This window comes from Nannobrachium achirus (assembly GCF_963921795.1).
Source record: "Nannobrachium achirus genome assembly, chromosome: 18".
Lineage (NCBI taxonomy): Eukaryota > Metazoa > Chordata > Actinopteri > Myctophiformes > Myctophidae > Nannobrachium > Nannobrachium achirus.
The window spans coordinates 35031179-35054056 of NC_137825.1; the positions used below are offsets into that span (position 1 = coordinate 35031179).

Consider the following 22878-nt stretch of genomic DNA (forward strand, 5'->3'; position numbering starts at 1 on the left):
TATTCATTTTGTTCTGGCTTTTAGGCTCCGTAAACAAAAGCTGTACAAGGCACATCATGACAAGTAACATAATGTATATATATAATTACTTTTATACTTAAAAGAATTAACATTAACCACTTAGGACGGGAGCCCCTTTTGGAGTTCTTGTTGCTATGTACAGTATATAGCAACATGATCTTTTGGGAATTTTGGATAATATTTGAGATTTAGAAGGCGTTTTTAGAATCGTCCTCAGTCCCAAATGGGTCAATAGTGGAAATAGCCGATCTGTGAGCTAGCAGATCGGCCATTTCCAAAGTTTTTGAAAACGTTTGAAAATACGTGGTAATGATAGTAACGATCATGATGATTATGCCAAAAACAACTGCGATCATCAAAAAAAATTGCGATCAGGTCGATTATGTCAAGCAACAACTGTGACAGGTGCCTTACCCTTGTTGGCCTCGTCCTCGGGGAAGGCGGCGGCGGCGCGGCTGGCCCTCTTGGTGATGAGCTTGGAGTTGAGCGTCACGCCCACCTTGGCGCTGACGCCGCGCGAGGAGGGCAGCGGCGGCGTGGACGAGAGGCGGTGCAGGTTGTTGCGGAGCTCGGCCGCCCGCTCGAACACGGCGCTCAGCTGGCTGACGGTGGGCGACACCGCCTCGCTGGTGTCCAGCGAGTCCAGGGACTCTGTGCTGCCGTTGAAGCGCGCCACGTCCAGCCGGCCGTCCTGGGAAGGGGAAGAGGTGCAACTGTTATAATTGATATGAGTAGTTTTGCGGTAACACTTGCTATGCATCCCATGTCTATGATGCATTATAGACATACTTAATACTAATACTTATAATATATTACAATCTGCTTATAACACTGTATAACTAGAAAGGTGCAATTGGAAATTGCAAGTGTGGTTGCTGTTGACTCTAATGGGGAGCCAATCAGAGAGGGAGAACAGGATGACATCACGATATCAAGGTATCGTGATGTCTGATTGGGTGAAGGGTTACAGCAGATGACGAGTAACCCGGACAAGTACTTCAACGGGAAAACCCTTCGAGAAAAAGGTTACATCAGATGATGAAAAAGCTAGACAAGAATAGTGTGGCAACCACACTAATTATAGTTAATATAAGAACTCATTAATGATCATAATGATTTATAACAATAATCATAACAGTGTTCTGCTGACATAACCAGATTTTTGCGATCATTTTAGCCCAGGATATATCGTCTCTGTCGAGTGGAAACCTCATATGTTCATATTCAGAATTCAATAAAAAAAATAGCAAAAGTAGGAGATCTACAAGCTCAAAGCTCTGCTACTTGTTAAGCTTTTGTGTGACACTGCAGACTATGATCAAGTAGGGCAGGGGTCTTCAACAGGGGGTCCAGGACCCCTAGGGGGTCCTCAGAGTTACTACAGGGGGTCCTCCAAATCTTTGTGTGATAGAAACTTGTTTTCCCCCCTCTTTTTTATATTAACCACTTGAACCCTATAGCCTCCATATTCTGAGACCTTTAGACAAAAATAGCAGATCTACAACCTTACAACGCCTCGCGCTGCGAGGCGTTGTGAGCTTGTAGATCGGCTATTTTTGGCAAAGAGCTTTGGAGGGGGGAAAAGAGCAGACTAAGTACAGTGAAAGGTCAAGTTTATTAAGTATTGACGGTTCAAGTGGTTAAATATCTGAAAACACAAATTGACATGAATCCAAAATACACTGATGATTGTGCTGTCAAACGATGAAGTTGTGGGGGTCCCTGCTTCATCTCTCTTTCAACTAAGGGGTCCTTGACCTGAAAACGTTGAAGACCCCTGCTGTAGACTATGATCAAGAAGGGCATTCATTTACAATTTATGACAACGGTGGAAATAACTAGCTGCTAGTTTTGCAGCAGCAGCAGCAGTCCTGTCAGTACCTGGTAGCCCCCCGAAGCCTTGTCGGTCTTCATGAGGACCCTTGTGCTGGCCAGCTTGTCCTGGCGCTCCTGCTGCTGCTGCTGCTCGAAGATGCGGCGCGTCTCCTGCAGCTTGGAGTAGCTGGGCGAGGAGGCGCGCGGGTGCCCGCCACCGCCGCCATTCTCCGCCTTGGGGTCGAACTTGCTGACGCGCTCGGACACGGTGGAGCCCAGCTTGAGCAGCGCGCTGTGGTCCACGTTCTCGTTGAGGCTGCCTGCCCTGGGCAGGGACAGGCGCACCGACTGCTGTCCCCCGTTGTTGTTTACCGCCGAGTCCTCCCCCGCCCCCTCGGCGCTGTCCCCGCCTCCCGGGGGCGTGGTCGTCATCTGCTGGAACATGTTCTTGATGCGGTGCACGTTGGAGCCGTACCTGTAAGGGGGAGGCCATGATCAGAAACCCGGAATTCACCCCTAATAATAAATGTTTTTCTATCGCTTACACACGCCACGTTTGAATTCATGGATATGTTTTTGTCGCATTCCTGAGCCAATAATTTGATAATAATAACCCTAATAACCCATAAGACCCTACTGTATCCAGTAGGAGACCACTGGGGGTAATCAAATGATTGCCTTAGGAATTCTGGGAGGTGAACTACTCCTTTAAATCCAATCTTCATAAATAGCCATAGACAATTACTTTAGCACTTAGCATGCCCAGTGACTGCACCTTTCAACAGCAAGAAAGACATTGTTTTCCTTTTTCTCCTTTCTACATACTGTATAGTGGTTTTGTATGTGTTGATGACATGTATTATGTTAATTTCTGATGTTATGCTGATGATTATTGCATACATACTGTAGGTCCTACAGTGTAGGACCACAATGAAACAATTACTTTTTTGCGTTATCCTTTTAGCCCAAAAGTCGTACTGTACCTTGTGCTGTTTACATGTCTGTCTAATAAAGTATTCAGTCAATCAATCAATCAAACAGAAGTTTATAAAGGCATGTAAGGCAGGTACCGTATAATGTCCAAATAGTAACCCAGGCTTTTAATATGCAAAATCGGACCCCAAGCGTTTTGAAAGAACCAGGTGGCTATTTGCAACCTTTATTCGTGTCTATTCTATTTGAATGGCGTTCGATGTGCAAAATGGGGTCCCTGCTGCTATTTGATTGCAGATCTACAAGCTCACAGTAGATCGGCTATTTTCAAAAATGAACTTTATAGCCTAAACTAAAGGGTTAAAGTGGTTGAGCTGATTTTGAGGCTATACAGTATATTTACTCATTTTGCTGGTGACCCCCTGGAACCCCCTCAAGGACCCCTGGTCCATGGGGGTCCCCGGACTCCAGTTTGAGAGCCACCGCTTTATATCAAACATATCATTTTCCGAATGTCTGTCTGCACCTGATACACGTGTTATCATATCCTATGGATGGGACTGTTATCAAAATTGTCATACCTTAGCCAAGGCTCAGTAGTCAGACTACCAACTACCAGTAGCTGGGTAGTCCCAATATCAACCTTAATATCAGCCTTGAGAAAGAAAATTGTTCCCGAAGCGGGATTCGATACCGCTATGAGGTGGTTACCAGCCACCCGACGCTACCGTTCACGCCACTATAAACGACGGAGCCGCGCCGTCTCAGGCGCCGATGAGCCCCGAGAGCCGCCGCCGAGGGAGCGGTAGCGACCGAGTCGCCGCGGCGAACGGTGCGAACGGCGCATGAGCCGACTCAGCGGCGTTACCGAATTATGTGCCGTTATGGACAGAATAGTAAATTTTGACCAGGGGACTGCTCCCGTTACCGAGTCATGTGTAAAACCAAGCATAAAACAAAAGTCCGCCAGCTGCCTTGGTTAGCTCAGTCGGTAGCGTCGGGGACTAGTAATCCGACGGCCGGGGTTCGATTCTCACTGACGGAGCGACCAGTATACTGTTCCTGTGAACGTGCATTGGCGCATGCGCATTGCAATGACAAGTCTATGGGCGATAACGGATCTACCAGCTCCTGGTAGTTGGTAGTCCGACTACTGAGCCTTGGCCAAGGCATGACAGGGGTGAAAACAGACCCATACCAAGGGAGGATAACACGGAGATCGGCTGCTGTCTGAGTGAGTGTCTGTCTGAGTGAATGTCTGTCACAGCGTTTCTCCTCAGTGGCTGGAGCAATTGATCTGAAATCGCATCACCATTAGCATATGAACACACCTGACATAACTGTGAAGCCCGTTTGTCACTTTCACAAATCATATGCTGTATATTAGCATTTTTATGGTGTATCTATATCTATGCTGCATCTAGCATGGGGCATATCTATTCTGCATCTAGCATGAGGCAACATGTTTAACCAGCTGTGTGTGTGTGTGTGTGTGTGTGTGTGTGTGTGTGTGTGTGTGTGTGTGTGTGTGTGTGTGTGTGTGTGTGTGGGGGCGGGCGGGCGGGGGGGGGGGGGGGGGTTGACTGGCCCTGTTACAGATGTTGTCCAAAAATCATGCAGATCGGTACACAGCCATTAAACGAAACGGGTATTTCTTACATTGATGCTTCTACATATTATCATGCAAGCACCAGTTAAAGTTACTTTCCATCCCTCATATAGGCCTGTGTGCACAGTGCACATCCCATAACCCACACACTGCACATCATTTCGGAGCTCATATCTTTGAACGGGTAAGGGCTAGTTTACTTTAATACTTTAAATTGTCAAAAAGAAAAAGACAATTTAACACAGTAGCTGCCCACCCACTGACTCTTATTAACTGTAGGCCTATGGGCCTATCCATAATAAGCATATAATTACACAAAATGCGACAAATTGTGAGCTTGTAGATCTGCTATTTTCAAATGATTTTTATAGATTTGAAAACTTGAAATAGGACCATTCTGCAGTACTTTTACTTTCAGTAGTACTTTAAGTAGTATGTTAATCCCATACTTTTACTCGCTACATTTTGAATTCCGGGCTTTTACTTGAGTAAACAGAGTATTTCTACGTTGAATGATGCAGTATTCATTTGATAATTTTACTTGAGTATAAAAAAAGGTGAGTACTTTTTCCACCACTTGTGTATGTACCGTAATATACTGTACCTGCGGCCCCGGGGGCCCTCCTGCATCACGTCCCCGTTCGCGTTATGGGCCCCGGCATTGTTGTCCTTAACGGGCCTCAGGGCCTGCATCCCCGCCTCGTAGGCGTTCCGGTGCGGCGACGGGCTCCGCAGCGAGCCGCCGCCGCCACCGGTGCTCTTGGTGCCGGTGGAGGATGAGGATGCTGCTGTGGATTCGGTCTTCATCATATTGGTCCAGTCGGGTCCAGAGATACAGGGCCGAACACAGGGCGTCACAGCAGCAGAGAGAGAATGATGCTCAACGGCATGATGTGCTGCTCTCTCTCCTTTTCACCTCCCCGTTCTGTCTCCCCTGTGGTGGGCTAGAGAGAGAGAGAGAGGATGATCGACTATGTACCACCACCCAGCGATAGTCAAATCCTGCAGACTATAACAGCGACAGATGGGAGAGAGAGGAGAGAAACGAAACGAAACAAAAAAACAAAACGTTTTTCCTTTTTTTCCTCTCTTTTTTTTTAGGCCGCTCGCATCACATCCATCCAACGCCACGAAATCCCTTTTTTCCCCCTTTCCTCCTCCCAATGCAATGGAGAAAGTGAAGCACGATGCATCTGTCATTAGCTTGTGCTGTGCAGTTATCATTATAGGGGCTGCATGGCTGCTGCAACCAAGCAAGCAAGCAAGCCGATCCACTCCACAAAAAAAATCTATCTCTAGGCTACTAGACTATATCTCTAGGTCACATAACGGTTTTGTGTTGTTGCTGCAGCCCACCAGGGAAAAAAAGTGGAACAGTAAATAAATAAATGAGACGGAGGATTATTTACCGCGGAGCTGCTGCTGCTGTCGACAGATTGCTTGAGGTTTTAATCCGTCTTCTCGCTGTTTGCAGAAGCAGGCAGAAGCAGCATCATTTTGACGTGTTCATTGTGTGAACTGCAGAGCTGTGCCTATAGGACTGACTGGCTGCCCGATGGTCCATAGGCTTCCTTTAGAATGAACTGCAGATCTAGTGCCTAGCCTAGGACAGTAGGACTGGTCTGCCTAGCTGGTCCCTACAGCTTTCCTTTTAGAATGAAGTGCAGATCTGTGCCTAGGACTGGCTGCCTGGTCCCTATGCTAGGCTTCCTTCCTCACAGCGTAAAGAGAGGCAGGCAGTCTGCAGCACCGCACCGGCCAGCTGCCAGCTGGGTCCTAGCGCTCCCTGGGTTGACTCAACAGTGGCGGAAGAGAGATGTATTACTTACTTGCGCCAGCAAAGCACGCAAAGAACTGCGATTGGCTCTTACCCTGTGAGTGTGTGACTAATGACTATATGTATCCGGCTGTCTGTATCTGGCTGACAATACAAAGGGTCTGTCCTTTGATTGTGAAAAAATAAATAAATAAAATAAACCACATATCAAAGGGTATTTATTAAATGTAATATATATAGGCCTAATTCAATATTCAATTTTTTTCACAGAATCAAAGGTTTTATGGTTATGATTCACCTGCAGGATCCTGGATGGCTTGATTCACAATTTATATATATATAGGTCTACGTTGTAAAAGTCTATAGGAAAAAATAGTGGTTGATTTTTTGGTGGCACCAGTAAACCACGCCCACTGCATCTGTCTATAAACAGAGCTGGTAAAGCGACGGGCTCTGAGACCCAGCAGAACTAAATAAAGCAGCGTACAGTCAGTGCGTACGGTGTCAACTCTATGTTGTCAAGCCCTTTCGGCCAATGAATGACACATGTGTGTTATTTGTTGGCTACATATGTGTCGCTTCCTGTATTTAACCTCTGCTGATGTACAATGAAACTACACAGTAATTATGTGATCATTGGCATGTCATTACCGTCTGTCTGTCTGGGTGTGACAGAGAGAGAGAGAGACAGAGAGGGCTGTCGTTGTTTCTGTCTGTCAGCCACGCCCACGTTATGCTTGCTCTGGTATAGGCCTACAGCAGTAACAGCATACAGGCCTATAATACATGTCCACAGACTGAGCATTAAATATACAATTAAATCACAGCGTGCGTGTGTGCCTGCGTGGTGCGTGCCTTTGCTTTTTTAAATGTTATTGGTAGAGATATAGATTGATTGATTGATTGATTGATTGATTGATTGATTGATTGTTTGTTTGATTGATTGATTGATTGATTGATCGATCATCTCTAATTTATATTATAGGTTATAGCCTACCTCAGCTTAACAGGAATTAATACTGAAAACATCACATTCTTCGTTATGTCAAGGATTTTTGTTCTTAAAATGTTTCAAAAATATTCAAAATATTTCAGAAATATTGGAAAAAGCAGATCTACTAGGCCACAAGGCATTGCCTGACTGCGCCAGACATCTCACACCACACTGTGCGGACTGAAGTGTCAGGCTACACAAGGCATGGCATCGTGACACATTGTGGGCTTGTAGATTGCCACTCAGGTCCTTTTTTAGGGGTTAAAATCCAGATCTTTGACAGGGCATTGTTCAAGAGGGATGTTTGATAAATCATGATAATGTAAAGCTTAAAGTAGCCTACATGGCCTATATTTAAAGATAAAAAAAGCCATTGTGCACAATAAAACAATTATATCCCACTTACTTACTCCCTAACCATGTAATACACATAATATGATTATGTTTAGTGCAATAATCATCCTAAGAGAGATAAAGAGAGAGTGTGAGTGTCAGAGGGAGAGAGAGCGTGTGTGTGTGTGTGTGTGTGTGTGTGTGTGTGTGTGTGTGTGTGTGTGTGTGTGTGTGTGTGTGTGTGTGTGTGTGTGTGTGTGTGTGTGTGTGTGTGTTCGGAAGTTATTAGTGTGTTTGTGGGGGGGTAAAAATAGCTCTGACATGTCTCTGTCTGCCACCCAGGGTCCTGTCCTCTTGGCTCTGTCAATCAAAAGCCAAAACAAGATGGCAGGCTGGAGGATAAGGCAGCTCTTTCTATCAGGCAAGAAGTTGATTTCACTATTTACCTTTATTTATACAGTATCTGTGCTCTATAGCAGAGTTTCTCAAACTTTCACATTTCAAGGTCTCCCCTTAACTCTGACAGTGTACAAATGGAATTTGGTTCCATTCGTACACTGTCAGAGTTACAGGCTTGGGTCAATTTAAACCCCCCTAAAGGAACCCACGGAGTCCCTGGAATCCACTTTGAGAACCACTGCTCTATAGTGCTTGGAAAGTGTTACATTTACTCATACTGTGCTTAAGAACATAGTCATAAGTTGCTTTGAAGATTATTAATACAAAAAATTTGCCTGGTTAATAAACCAGACTCTATCACACACTCAGGGTGGTGTTGTGCGGTCTGGTTTATTAACCAGGCTAACAAAACATAGGCCTATGCTTGAACCTATTAAGTCTCAGCTTAAACTTTGTTAATTCAAAATGAGACGATCTACCAGCGCACAAAGTGACAATATTCCATTTGGTGATGGCGATGGTTATGCTTGAATGTACATGGCATCATGGCCCGGGAGAAGTAGCCTACGATAACACTTATGTCGTAAGGCAGTTTGGGACAACCAGCACAGGGATCAAACTATAGTTATACTGTAGCTGCTACAAGGACAAGCTGAACCATAACATATAAACAATAGTTATCTATCAGGCCTAGCTGAGACATCTTGGCTCTTAAAAGCTACCAAATATCAGGTCATGACATAATGGATTATATTAAGTACTTATGGTCAAATATATAGGTTAGATATAAACAACAATAATAACAATATTGTCCTCCTCAGTGGGGTCTGATTGTGATTCTGTTTGTGTCTATGCCTTTTTAATATTTTATCAGACAAAAATTAAGAACAGTACAAGAACAGAGTAGGGGGGGTGGGAGTGGGGGTGGGGTTAAGGTAAGGAGGGCTGGTCACTTCTCGCCTGTCCATGGGAGAAGTGATAACTACCTCCGCCTCTGGCCTCCTGAAAGGTGAATTTTCAGGGCAGTTTTGAAGGAGTCCAGCGAGCTACTACATGTTTTAAGGTGGAGGGGTCAAGGAATTCCACACTTGGGTGGCAGTGTTGTAGAAGGAGAATTTACCCATATTTGTCTTATGGGTTTGTGTTACCTGATCGTTGTTTGTGCTCCCTCTGGTGTTGTGGCTGTCGCTAATTTTGTGGAGGTGTTTAGTCAGATATGTGGATATTGAGGGGATTGAGGGCAGAGTTGCATTGACTATTCTGAAAGCCAATCCCATCTTTATTGTTTGTTTGTTTGTGTCTTTGTGCAGTGTGTTTGGTCAGTTTACTGGGGGTCCAGGCAGAGCCGAAAGACTCCAGACTCAAGACCCACGACCCTAAAGAGAAAGAAACCCCAACCGTGAGGCTCCACAGACTGGAGACTCCCGTGGGAAGGCTCTTCACGTACCAAGTCCTGAGAGAGACCTTCATCAACGACTTTCCACAGACCACCTACAGTAAGGAGCTGATAGCATCGAGGCAGCCGTCACTGCTTTGTTCACACTCAAGTTATTACATTGTCGTCGATGTCTGGTAGAATGTGCAAAACTGTTACTTTTCAGGAAATGAAAACAATTACGGTATAATAAGAAAACCAATGTAGTTATTAGTTATAGTCACACAAGTTCTTGTTAATTGGTTCACAATGTAACCCGCACACAAACGTATGTAACCACTTTAACTTTCGCTTAAAACAAATTAGCAAAATAACAAAAGAACAAGCTCACAACGTGTCGCATCACGATGCGCTGTGAGCTTGTAGATCTGCTATTTTTGCTACATTTGTGCGAAACTATAGTTAATATAAATATCGTCTCTGTCGGGTGGAAACCTCATAAATATGTCCTGTTACTTTTCAGGATTCAAATTCAAAAGTAGCAGATCCACAAGCTGCACGCTCTAGCTTATAGATCTGCTATTTTTTCCTGATTGTGTGTGACGCTATAGTATGATCAAGTAAGGAGTTCATTTATGAAAAAAACGCCATTCCTAATGTGAGTACTTGTGGCCTCTGCCTGTCTCCTGTCAGCTCGCCGCTATGATGACCCCATGGTGTTTAAGTGCAACTTGATGAAGCACCCGGACCTCCCGGAGTGGCTGCGTTTCACCCAAAGGACCTACGAAGACAATGGCTTCCTCTACGGCACGCCGACTTCTCCGGGAAAAAGTGTTGTGGAGGTAAAATATTTTTTCAAGTGCCCCTAAATTGATATGATTTTGGCACCCCAAATATCCACAAAACCTGTTTTTAAACTTTGTGAATAGCCTATAACTATAATTCCATACTGTACATATAAGTCTGTCCTATTATTTTTAGCACACTACTATTACTGTCATCTGTGTATTTAGTTTGCATTTGTAATTTTGTGATTTGTGTGTGATGTGTTTTGTGTCAATGCAATTATAAAAAACTCTCCACGTGTGTGTTGACAGATCTATGCCATCAACAAGCTGACCTTCGACGTGTCTTATAAAGACATGATCACCATCATCATCGTCAGTCCAGGTATAACAAACTCACAGCACCCCACTCACTGTTTCTCAATGTACCGTAGGTTAGTTCTGGGTAGGGCTATAACAGTTATGCAATTTTTATTTCGGTTATTTTGTTAGATTTCGTAAACTATAATAATCCTGGTTGTTCCGAGTCCACCAGGCGGTCCAAATGGACCCTTTTACGGGTCTGGACCTCTGACTGAATACTTTAATAGTCAGACATGCAAACAGCACATGATACAGTAAGACATCAAGGCTAAAAGGATAACTCAAAACAGTCTTGGGGACTTGTTTCCATTGCTGTCCTATGTATTCAATTCATTCATCTGAGAGTGTATAGCTACAAATGGAACCAAATTGACCCTTACAACGGATCTGTAAAACTGAGAGTTAAATGAACACTGGGGGTTGTTTTACAGTGTAGATTGGGGGTCACGGAGCAAAAGAAAACTGTATCAAATTGGGGTCCGTGGTGTATAATAATATACTGCCTGATTTCCCCAGACAGCATCAGAAGGCGGAGACTTCTGATCGCCTGGCTGAACGAGACTATAGGCTCCATGCGATCAATGAATAGAACTGAATAGATGTTTATTGACCTCGGTGACACGGAGGACAATATAGACGTCATCTGCAGTTAATCAATGAGCCGCGAGGGCCACGGGTCATCACCATCGTGCCGGCTTGTGATCAGCATTTTGGTGAAAATGTAATTTTTTGCCATGGACAATATTGATCGATTGGTCAATAATCTTACCAGAAACATATAGACCTAGACCACCATAAATCCATGCTAGTGGGCGCCTAATGTGCCATGGTGTCTATGAGAATGCTAACCGCTTTGTGTGTATATATGCATGTCTGTCCGTCCAGCAAAATTGGCATTGGCCAAGCTTCGCCAGACATTTTGGCATGTATGCACACCAATCATAAAAGGCACCGCTCACCTCACACTGGGTGTGATTTTTTAGATTACAGTAGGCCTATTTATGCATTCATTTAAAACGTGTCGAACCTATTCTGAAGAAATCCTGGATAGTAACATGTGACTTGGGTCACACAACTATTATTAATATTTATTAATACTGACAGTGTTTTCATCGCATATTACATGCTTATGGACATGTTGACCCTGGTGAGGACATTACGTTTCCAAAGCCAGAACATAAAAACACGATGGTACACTACATTCTAAGTAGCCTTATCTACATTGGTCTACCCTTGTGCTCATAATAAAATGAGACCATCTCTTCTCTACTCACTCTATACTCACTCGATCCGTGTCTCATTGGTGGGCAGTGTGTGGACTGCTAATGACATCATCGATGGGGATTCCAAGCAAATAGAAACCACAGCCTTCCTCTTTCTGTGAAATTAGCATGGTGAAATGATCCCGAGAAGCTTGGCCAATGTGACCCTGGGCATACAAAAACCATAAGCGCTTTGTACAAAGATGTAGGCCAGATGTAGGACAGATTTAGGACACACTTCGCGCCCAGGACGAAGCCAGATGTTGGAGCTTAGCTCCTTCGAGGAGCAGTGCTCAAAGACAAAAATACTTAAAATGATCAACCCTGCCTATACCAATGATGTCACTAATAGGCAGGTTTCTGAACGATCCACAGCCCTCCGAGGGCGAGTAGACAGAACTTATTCCATCATGTAATGAGGACCAGTTATATGAAGATAGGTTGAAAATGGGTGAAGCGTTCCTTTAAGAGGAATATGTATCAATAGTGTAACGTTTAGCAGACTGAGCGGGGCAGTGCGCTCCCTAACCGGGAAGCGAACCCCAGTCCCCCACTCAGCAGACAAGGCAAGGCAAGCAACCCGCAACGCCAAGAGAGCTAGCTCGCTTGGCATGGCGAGTTACGGCGAAATATCTTGCCGGGTCGTTACAATAGCCTATATGTTTGAGCAGTGCTCCTGGAAGGAGCTAAGCTCCAACATTTGACTTGGTTCCCCAAAAAATGTCAGGTCGCATAAAGATTTCCGGCCCCTAAAAGTAAACTCAAGCTGGTGGCCTACTGCCGCCTGGCCCGCCTTATCACAAACGGCTCAAAGTTGTAGCCTATACGCTCAGGGTCCCATTTGACAAGCTTCACAGGACGTGCTGTGATTTGACAGCGGGAGGCTTGATGAAATTAACTCATAAATAGCACTGCTCACTTCACACTAGGTGTGATTTCTCATGTAGGCTTATACACAGAGGAATACAAATGCAATAATAGCATTTCCCCCCACCTCCATGCACCCTGAGGCTGGAGCTCTATTCTGAATCTCTGATAGTAATCATTGCTGATATAGAATTATATTTTATCTATTGAAATAAAATAAGCAAAATGTTTCCAGTTTTCTGCATAAATGCCTCTGGAAAACGGTGTCATTTCGTGCTGTGTGTCCCTCCCACTCCCACAGATAAGATGCAGCCCAGCCTCCCCATGAGTCTACCGTATCAAGCAGAGTTCTTCCTGGGCCTGCGGGAGATTGAGAAGGCGCTGCCCTCTGGCGTCCAGAACGCGATAAAGCAGGACCTGCAGAAGCTGTGGAAGGCGGACGATCTGGAAATAGTCAACATTTCCAGCGCCCTGGACCGCGGTGGCAGAGTTCCCCTCCCGCTGCCAGGACACTATGAAGGGTACACAACATTAACACATGACATGTCACAAATTTGCTCCCATAGTAGTGGAATTATTAAGTACATTTTATTACTAGTAATAGCCATGCGATGATGCGAAACATGACGTTGTTCGTTAACATGATATGACAGTGGGTCTGTTACTTAATAGAACTGTATGTAAGTAGCCTGGTTGGCTGCTGCCTGGCTAGTAGTGGCCTACCTTGGCCCACGAGGCAGTGAGCATATCTATATCTTATGTTAGTTTGTGAGGTGGCTTGATGCACAACATCCCCCTGCCATGGCATGGACTCCCCACGTTCCCAGGTGTTTTGATTGATTGATTGATTGATTGATTGATTAATTAATAGGCCTTCTTTATTAGCAGTTCACAGAGGAAAAGCACAGTTCAGATAAAGGTCTACTAATAGGATTTAAATTAAAACCCAATAAAGCACTATGGCTTGTTTACAATGGGGTCCTGTGTAGGCTACTCATTTCATTAAGACATTAAAGGGGAAGACCACCCATTTTCAATATTGAAATATGTCATTAATATACCTTAGAGGAGTTGTGTGGAAATAGAAAAAAAGTTCACCCCCTTCTGTGTTGCTTAGAACTGGAGGATTGATTTTGGGGTTTGTATTGTAAAGTACAATGTGTGATGTCATCAAGTTGTACTTTACAATACAAACCCCAAAATCAATCCTCCAGTTCTAGGCAACACAGAAGAGGGGGAACTTTTTTTCTATGTTCACACAACTCCTCTAAGGTATATTAATGACACAGTTCAATATTGAAAATGGGTGGTCTTCCCCTTTAAATAGGCTAACAGACAAATATCCACAGTAGGCTACTATGCCAAACATCATATAACAGTCAGAAAAAAAAGGTAAAATAACAGGTGGGGGGGAGGGGGGTAGGTGTATATGCCTTGTCTTTGACCTTTTACAGGGCCAGTTTCGAGTTGCAGCAACCTGTAAGTGACTTTTCAGAGCGGTTTTAAAGGAGGGTATGGATTTACACTCCTTTAAGGCCATTTGTAGTGCATTCCACATTTTTGTGGCATAGCAGGAGATTGAATTTAACCCTTTGTTTGAGCCGAATCTGAGTTGAACGTGATGATTAGTGTTTGCCCAGGTGGGCGTGGTTATAGCCTATGCCTAAACCTAACCTTAACCACCCTAAACCTCACAGACATTATGCCTAAACCTATCCACAAAACCACGCACCGGGGCGAAACACCAAAAGGCCCCTGGGTTAGCCTTCTTATGCTTTACTTGTGTAACGTAGGTGATCCTAACGTCCCCACACGGCTTCGAACCCAGGTCTCCTGCATGAAAGTCCAGTATCTTAACCATTACTCCAAAGGGATTTCCTTATGGAATGAGGGCAGATACTTGATTGATTGATTGAAGACTTTATTAGAAGTTTGCACAGGAAAAGGTACAGTTTCATGATGGTACAGTTCACTGGTACAAGGTCTACTAAAAGGAGATCCATGAAAAGACTAAGCTTATTTCCACAGGAAACCATTTAAGTATCTCATATAACATTGAATGACAGACATTACTAGATATTTGAGGCTTCAGGCTGGGGCTGCGACTCTTTCCGCCACACTCACCCCCCTTTGACCTCCTCCTACGGGGAAGCCCGGATCCGGGTCACGGCACCAATGTAACAGAGGTGATCCGAACCTCCCCACCCGGCTTCGAACCCCGGTCTACCGTGTGAAAGTCCAATATCTTAACCATTACTTCAAAGGGATATCCCTATGGAACGAGGGCAGATACTAGACTTTTGAGGCTTCAGGCTGGGGCTGCGACTCTCTCCGCCACACTTGCTTTACTTTTACTTCCATTTGTCTGCAGTGTGTACGTGAAGGTGGGCTCGCAGCAGCACTTCTCGGAGTGTCTGGTCAGCGTGAACAGCCCAGACAACCAGAGACGCTGCACGGCAGACCGTGACGTCAGGGTTCCCAAAGGGTGCAACTTCTGCAGGATCCCCGGCAACTGCATCACCTGGTGCAAGACTGAGCTGGTATTTATCATTATGTTTTATTTGTATGAATACAAGAACGCCCCAAAACACGCCCGCCCGGCCCAGGGCAAAGCCGGCGACCTCGTAACGGTCAACACCAGGTATTCCTAAATCGTAACCTCAGTAAAACTATACCGCCCTAAACCTAAACGTTTCCATAAAGTTTAGGAATAAGGTTAGGTTTAGGCATAGTTTTAACGTAACCTCAGTAAAACGATACCTAGGCGAAAACTAACCTTATTCCTAAACCTAACCTCAGTAAAACTATGCCTCAACACCCAAGTCATTGTGACAGGTGTCAAATACAACCCAATCTGGGAACCACGTCATCAAAGCAAGGGCGACGCCCACTCGGCCAGTCTCTCTTCCTTCAGAAGCGTAGCGACTCTGAGGCTGTCTTGAGAGATTAAATACAACCAAATAAAAGCCCCTTTTCGACTGCAGTTTTAGCACCACACCACACCACACTACACCACACCACACCGCACCACATACAAATATCTACATTTTCCATTACAAAAAAGTATCCCTATCGGTAAGAAACAAATTGACCCTTTTAATTGTGATTATAAAACAATATAAATTTGTATTACAACTATCCTAATTATAATGCACTGTAATGGATTATAACTGTGCTTATAATACATTATAAAGTATCAATGTATTACTATGATAATTAAAATACACTATAATAGATTATAATAGTGGTTATAACACAATAGAATCTATTATCATGTATTACAACTATATCCTGGTGGTCTAAATGAAAAGTCAGTGAGTGATCAGTCATTATGAAGTGTCTGGCCCTATTTGGCCTAGCTCAGACCTACTCTAGAGTGGATACTTTATAGTACCCTGTTTAGTACCACTTTCACACCACTCTACCCAGGGCCTTGTAGTGGAAAACCTGGCACAAGTGGGCGGTGTGGTGTGGAGTGGTGTGGAGTTGGGCCAGTGGAAAATGGGCTAAAAGCCCATTTTCCACTGGCCCAACTTTGTTGACCAGTGTCCCCCATGTACTTGGTCCTCAACTTTTTTCACTCTACCCCAAAATGTGTTCTGATGTTCTAATAACTTGGGTCACACAAATATACATGGGGTTTGCCGTCTATTGCTATACAGTGGTTAAAGTGCCTTAAGATACATGTGATTGTTATGGGATGCTGGCGTTACGCGCAGAGCGAGTGCCGGGACAAGGAAGTATTATCTGTGACATGAGACTGAAGTAAAGCAGTGTATGTTCTTACGTTGAAACTTCATTTCTTCATTTCATGATGAGGTTGAAGACATGTATAATTATTTTCGTTTTCCATTTGTCCCCCACACAGTTTGATTTGTCCAGTCCTCAGCCTCCTCCGCCGGCCTCGACCGTGGGCTCAGGGATTCTGGAGTCAGGGGGGGACTTCAACCCCCCTGACTCCCCACCGGAAAGGGACTTCCTCCCGGACTACCTGGTGACGGTGATCGTGCCTCTGGTCCTGGCCATCATTCTGTGCGTGCTGCTGGCCTACATCATGTGCTGTAGACGAGAGGGAGTGTAAGTAGTACACTCTGAATTCACACCAGCCTCTTTTAACCACTTCTTCACTCAGACCCTATATACGGTTGACTGGAGTCCCTCAGGGCTCTATACTAGTGTATTTTCTGTTTTCTGTTATTGTGGGGAAAGTCCGGTGTAGAACAGGAAAAGTTACATAGTGCAGCACTATGTAAGTTTCCTTTCCTTTAAGTGGTTAAAGCCATGGTTCTCAAAGTGGAGTTGAGTCCTTGAAAGGCATCCCCAGCAAGTAATAATAGCAATAACATCACAACATCACTTTAACTGTATTTTATATTATATATTTACTTTAAATGTACGAATTAACTTGATTATCTGTTGGTAACACATGTGAATATTGTCTTGTAGGGAGAAGAGGAATGTAAAGACGTCAGAGTAAGTCTAGAGAGAGTAATGTCTCTCTAGTTTGTCTCACAACTTGCTTTTACCTTTATGTTTACCGGTTCACTGTTGTCACAGACTAAATCAACACTGCCGTCTCCTCCTGTGTTTCCAGGATCCAGCTGTACCACCACCACACCATCCACGGCAACCTGGGCGAGCTGAGGAACCTGGCGGCGGGCCGCGGCATGCCTCACCCGCCGCTGTCCACTCTGCCCATGTTCAATGCCCGCACCGGGGAGAGGGCGCCCCCGCTGCAGAGCGACAGCATCCCGCTCATCATGGCCCAGCAGTAAGCACGTTGGCGGAAGAAGCGCTCACATTTTGTAAAAGTATACCAATACCACAATGCAAGGGGCGTCACCGGGGGATGGCAATTGCCACCCTCCAAGGGTTCACATTTAACCTATAAATTCAGTTATTTTATGCATATTGTCTCCAAACTCTGAAACTGAATTGTTTGATTTTGATGTCATCGCAATCGATGCCCGTCCATCAACATGTGACACTTGTTATAATTTAGATAAGCCTTTTATTGTATGGCATCCCTATTTGGGAAATGTCGTTATACTGTAGTTGAACATTTTCAAACATTTTCTGTTTTCGCCCCCCAAACAAATAGTGAAAATCTCAATGCGTCGCTTGGTGACGCGTTGAGAGCTTGTAGATCAACTATTGTTGCTATTTTATAAATGAGGCTATGGTAACTTATTTTCTGCCACCCTCTATTTCTTTCTGAAATTACACAGCACATTTTGATGTGAGCTTGTAGATCGGCTATTTTCAGTACATATACATATAGGGCTGAAGTGGTTAATGTATGTTTTGTCTTAATAATCAAAATCTACAAAGAGCATTGAAACCATGATGATATTGTAATTATCTGAAAGGTAGGGTAACTGAAAGTGTTAAGTAGCTCTATAGTCTGATAGTAATCATTGCTATTATTACGTGTTTGTTCAGTAAGAAGAGTCTCCATGTCTCCCCAGCTCTTTATTAAACAGAAATGCATTAAATAAATTAGCTGACAAAATTGCAACTGGAACACTATAAAAATTAAGCTGATAAATAGGTATACATTTTGCAACCCACCTGAACATGTTTTGTTTATTGAAAAGCTGGAGACCCCTGTTACCACACTCTATAGCAGTGATTGATTGTTACAATCAGAATATCGTGCTTTAAACTTTTAACAAAAAAATCTAACTGTATTAACACCAACAATATCACTTATCCTACCTTTATGTTATGCTTGCCAATAGTAATATACACCTTTGCTGACATAAGTCTTGAATGTTTACTGGTATATGTCCCCCTCTAGTGGTACTTATTGAGTACTGCTATTGAATTGCTGTCAACTACAACAGGTGCATTTGTTACACTAGTCCTTACCCGTTCAAAGATATGAGCTCTGAAATGATGTGCAGTGTGTGGGTTATGGGATGTGCACTGTGCACACAGTATATGAGGGATGGAAAGTAACTTTAACTGGTGCTTGCATGATAATATGTAGGAGCATCAATGTAAGAAATACCCGTTTCGTTTAATGGCTACAGAGATACTGTGTACCGATCTGCATGATTTTGGACAAAATCTGTAACAGGGCCAGACAACCGCCTCAAGCTAGATGCAGAATAGATAGTAGATACACCCTAAAAATGCTAATATACAGCACATGATTTGTGAAAGTGACAAACGGGCTTCACAGTTATGTCAGGTGTGTTCATATGCTAAGGGTGATGCGATTTCAGATCAATTGATCCAGCCACTGAGGAGAAACGCTGTTTCAGACAGACAGACAGACAGACAGACAGACACTCACTCACTCACTCACTCACTCACTCAGACATTCGCAAAATTATAGTATAGATGTGTAATGTGTATGGTTGATCAGGAAGTGTCATGGAAACCTATGAGATCTGTGCACTGTAACTTGTGTTCTTTTTAATGTGTGTTCCTATAGTGACCCCTACACTGACACACTGCCCAGGTAAGCTCGCATATGGCACTCATTCACTGTGGCCTATAAAGATCATTCCATAAGCATTCCTTATGAATGAATACCTTTGTTGTCTGTCGTGTCTGTCTGTGCTGTTGAGAGCAACCAATTCAAATGTTCTATACCTATGTATATCTATATCTATGTAAAAATGTCCCCCCCCTCCCCCCTTTTTATTTTGCAGAAAATAAGAGCAACAACGGACATCTTTGAGCTGTGCTGAATGCAATATTTGTTTTTACAGTCTATATGGACCTTGAGGGTTGAGTGTTATTCTTGTACATTGCCATTATAATATTAAATGGGTGAACATTTAAATTGTTTATGTGAAACCTAATAGTTTCTTCTCTTCATTCACTTTACCTGTCAGCCTATGAGACACGACGCAGTGCGACACGTTGTGAGCTTGTAGATCTGCTATTTCAGCACGCAACCAAGTTTAAAATCAGGCATTATGAGATTTAAGATGCCATCAAGGCCAGCCAAAATAGTTTTTTGTCAATCAACTCGCTCTCAGACTCTCTGAAATCATATGCTACAAGTTCCCAAGCAGGTTGTAAATTTGACCAAGTATAAAACGATTATACCAATTAGCCAGATCGTGGGACTATAACACATTTAGGCCTAAGGCATTTCCTGAAGTAGGCTACTCTGACAAGCCCAAATATGGAGATTTACGTCATATTTACAACAGGCAAAGACAGCCCTAGTACAAATAAAAACATAATTGATTTTCACCATTGCTCTTTAGTGTGTAGAGATGGCATCTGTCAGAAGTCTGCAGTCTAAATACCATGTGTTGTGTCCCATCTGTCTCGATGTGTTCACCGATCCAATCACCACCCCGTGTGGACACAACTACTGCAAGTCCTGCATCACACATTACTGGGATAACGACTGGGTGTGCCAGTGTCCGCTGTGCACCAAACTGTTCCCGACGAGACCGGACGTTTTTGTCAACACTTTGATTTCCGAGATGGCCGATCAATTCAGGAAGTCGCTGCAGCGACCCGCCAAACCGGACGAGGTCTCCTGCGACGTCTGTTCCGAGACGCCCAAACTCAAGGCCCTGAAGACCTGCCTGGTGTGTCTGACCTCCTTCTGCGAGACCCACCTGGAACGCCATCAGAGAGTCACGGCGCTGAAACGCCACAAGTTGATCGACCCCGTGAAGAACCCGGAAGACCTCATGTGCAAGAGACATAACGACAGTACTCTGGAGCTGTTCTGCAAGACCGACCACATGTGCGTTTGCCAGATATGCGCCGAGACGGACCACGAGTTGCACGAGATCGTGTCCCTGGAAGAAGAGTGTGAAGGAAAGAGGGCCGAGCTGAGAGAGAAGGAGGCTGAAGTTCAGCAGGCGATCCAGGAGAAACAGGTGACGATTCAGGAGGTGAACTGCTCGGTGGAACAGGCCGAAGGCTTCATTAAAGAGCTGAAGAAGGAAATCTCTGAGTTAAAGAAGAGGGGCTCCCGGCTAAAGCAGCTCTCATGCCCTGAAAACCGCCTCCACCTCCTCCAGAACTTCCCGTCGATCAACAGCCCTCCACCCGCCAAGGAGCGGACAAAGGTCAAGTTTTCAAACGACGTGGCGACTGTGAGGACAGCTGTGGCTCAGCTGGAGAAGACGGTCCGTCAAGAGATAGAGAAGCTGCGCAATGCTGAGCTGAGGAGAAGTATGGAACTCTGGAGTTAGTGCTTACCTGTTCAGAGAATGGAAAATAAGTGAATAATGGAGATTTGACCACTTGAACCCTAGCATCCATAATCTGAAAGGAACATTCAGTTATATAAATTGCAGCTCTGCACAAACAAACTGTCGGCTGGCAAAACACATCAAGTACAGAGGGAACTTGTGTACCGTTTACCAAGTATAAGAGGTTAAGCGAAAGACTGCCCGGGATTTGGGAGCAGCCAGAGACACCTGTAATTGGAAGGGAACCTTCCATTCTGAACCCCATAACGTTTACTGGACTAGTGCTCCTCCAGGCAAGAGAGAAGATCCAGAAAGGGGGTGTGTTGGTGGATTGTGTCTGGTCCCCTCTTATGATGTGAATGGCCAGAGCTCATCTCTACTCTTTCCCTGGTCACTCATTGAGAACCTCTGTCCATTCAATCCCAGTCTGAATAAAGGTGATTACAAACTGTTCTGATTGTCTCCTGTCAATCAAGGCAATGCAAGCTACATTTCAACAAGGCAACTGAAAAGTACATTACACAAAAACGTCAAGAGCACAAAGGACAGTGTGTGTGTATAGACAGTTGTATTTGAATACAAATTTAAAAGTTTAAAGAGTAAATTAAACATAAAAATATATAATAATAAATAAATAATTAAACAACAATAATAATAATAATAAAACTCAAATAAATAAATCGAAATCCTCACTATAAGGCAATGGCAAACAGAAGAGTATCCAGCTTTGATTTAAAAGAACTGAGAGTTATAGCAGACAAACTATTACAGTGGTAAGTACTTGGAATTGTAGGAGTTAAGGCATTACATTTAGTTTGAAAATAGCTATTTGTCTATTTTCAAAACATTTTCCTTGTTTTTTGACGATTTGGCCAATGTTTGACCAGGTTTTATAGTATAGTTTGTTGATTACTGATGCAGTTGGTCTTGTTCATTTTATTTTCTAGGTATTACAAAGGTCTTGAAAGTCCTTAAATTGTCACTTCACTGTCATCTGGGGATGATATGTGGGGACCCGACCCACAGGTTGAGAACTATTAGACCAACCCTCAGATGTGCATGAAAAGATTCTAGTAAAGATTCACACGTGTATATTTAAGGTTATTTTTTTAGTGGCACTAGCCACATTTTAATAGCACATTCTACCTATGTTTTGGTAATTGTAGATTGATTTGTAGGAAAAGCTCCAAAAATGTTAGCTTTTATTTGTTTATTTTTTCCTGCTCAAATACATAGCTGTCTGATTGTATAGCATCAGTGCTGATATCAGACAATGTCAAAGACAAAGTACTTAGTAAAACAAAGCTTCTCCTCAGGAAGAGTGAAGCATATTTAATGTTCTTATTGGCCTCTTTCCCATCGTTACTTAAATGACACTTTTTGTAATGCACAGGGATCAAAGCAGCTTAAACAATGCCTGCTCACTCATTAGTGTGGTTGCTATAGGAAACACACTATTGCTCTATAGCTCAGAGAAGCTTTATGCCATGTTGAACCTGTTTTTTGTTAACCTTTTAACTGAAGTTATCTGGATTGTAAAGCCAGATATCTTGGACAATATAATATCAAATCAGGCAGGTTTGGTCATGCTTCACTTGACATCACAATATATAACTAGAAATACTGACCTACGAAACAGTGTGGGCTCGCATGTAACGCCATGCTGGGCACAAAGATCTACCCTTTGGCTGCACCTCATTGGCTAAGAGCCCTGCCTTTGTACTGTACAAAGTTTTCAGGAGAACTTGACTGATATATAAAGAAATAATGAAAATAACATATGTGCTCGCTTTCAGCGAGCCCACAATAATATGGTACAACGGAATTCATTTCCCAGTGGATTCCTCGCGACTCGCTTCAGTGCAACCACACTTTCCCAGAATGTTTTCTTATTTTTACTTTATTTTTTATGCCCAAATACGGACCTATCTAACTAGTACTGATGATGTCATACTTAACTGAAGTGATAGACTGATGTCCCATTACTCTGATAATGCTACCCTACTTTATTACTTGCGTAGCGTGCAAGTACTACTTTCAGGTGCCGTCTGTATCCCATCGACAATATAAAAGGCAGGGCCTTTATTCAATGACGGAGCACCAATCTTGGTGATGTCACCACCAACAAGTGCGGCCTGATATAAATAACAAAGGCGCAAGTTGGCACC

At 43.7% G+C, this 22878-nt stretch overlaps 2 protein-coding genes across 2 annotated transcripts in view; one reads left to right on the plus strand and one right to left on the minus strand.

The window, feature by feature from the left end:
• Positions 1–5907, minus strand: part of LOC308303045 (neurabin-2-like) — a 54588-nt gene extending 48681 nt beyond the window's left edge. The window contains exons 1-4 of the mRNA XM_080747364.1: positions 5788–5907; positions 4983–5322; positions 1903–2311; positions 436–712 (exon numbers count right to left, since the gene is read on the minus strand). Coding sequence (XP_080603490.1) covers positions 436–712; positions 1903–2311; positions 4983–5188 — 892 coding nt within the window. The 5' untranslated portion in view covers positions 5189–5322; positions 5788–5907. The remainder of the gene's footprint in view (positions 1–435; positions 713–1902; positions 2312–4982; positions 5323–5787) is intronic.
• A 1896-nt stretch (positions 5908–7803) lies between these two features.
• Positions 7804–19006, plus strand: sgca (sarcoglycan, alpha; the record flags this gene model as incomplete). Its single annotated transcript, XM_080747366.1, has 10 exons — positions 7804–7903; positions 9192–9377; positions 9950–10098; positions 10354–10426; positions 12835–13054; positions 14905–15073; positions 16402–16610; positions 16980–17006; positions 17128–17304; positions 18976–19006. 10 exons carry the CDS (start codon positions 7804–7806, stop codon positions 19004–19006), a joined length of 1341 nt encoding a protein of 446 aa, XP_080603492.1.
• Between the last annotated feature and the right edge of the window lie 3872 nt (positions 19007–22878).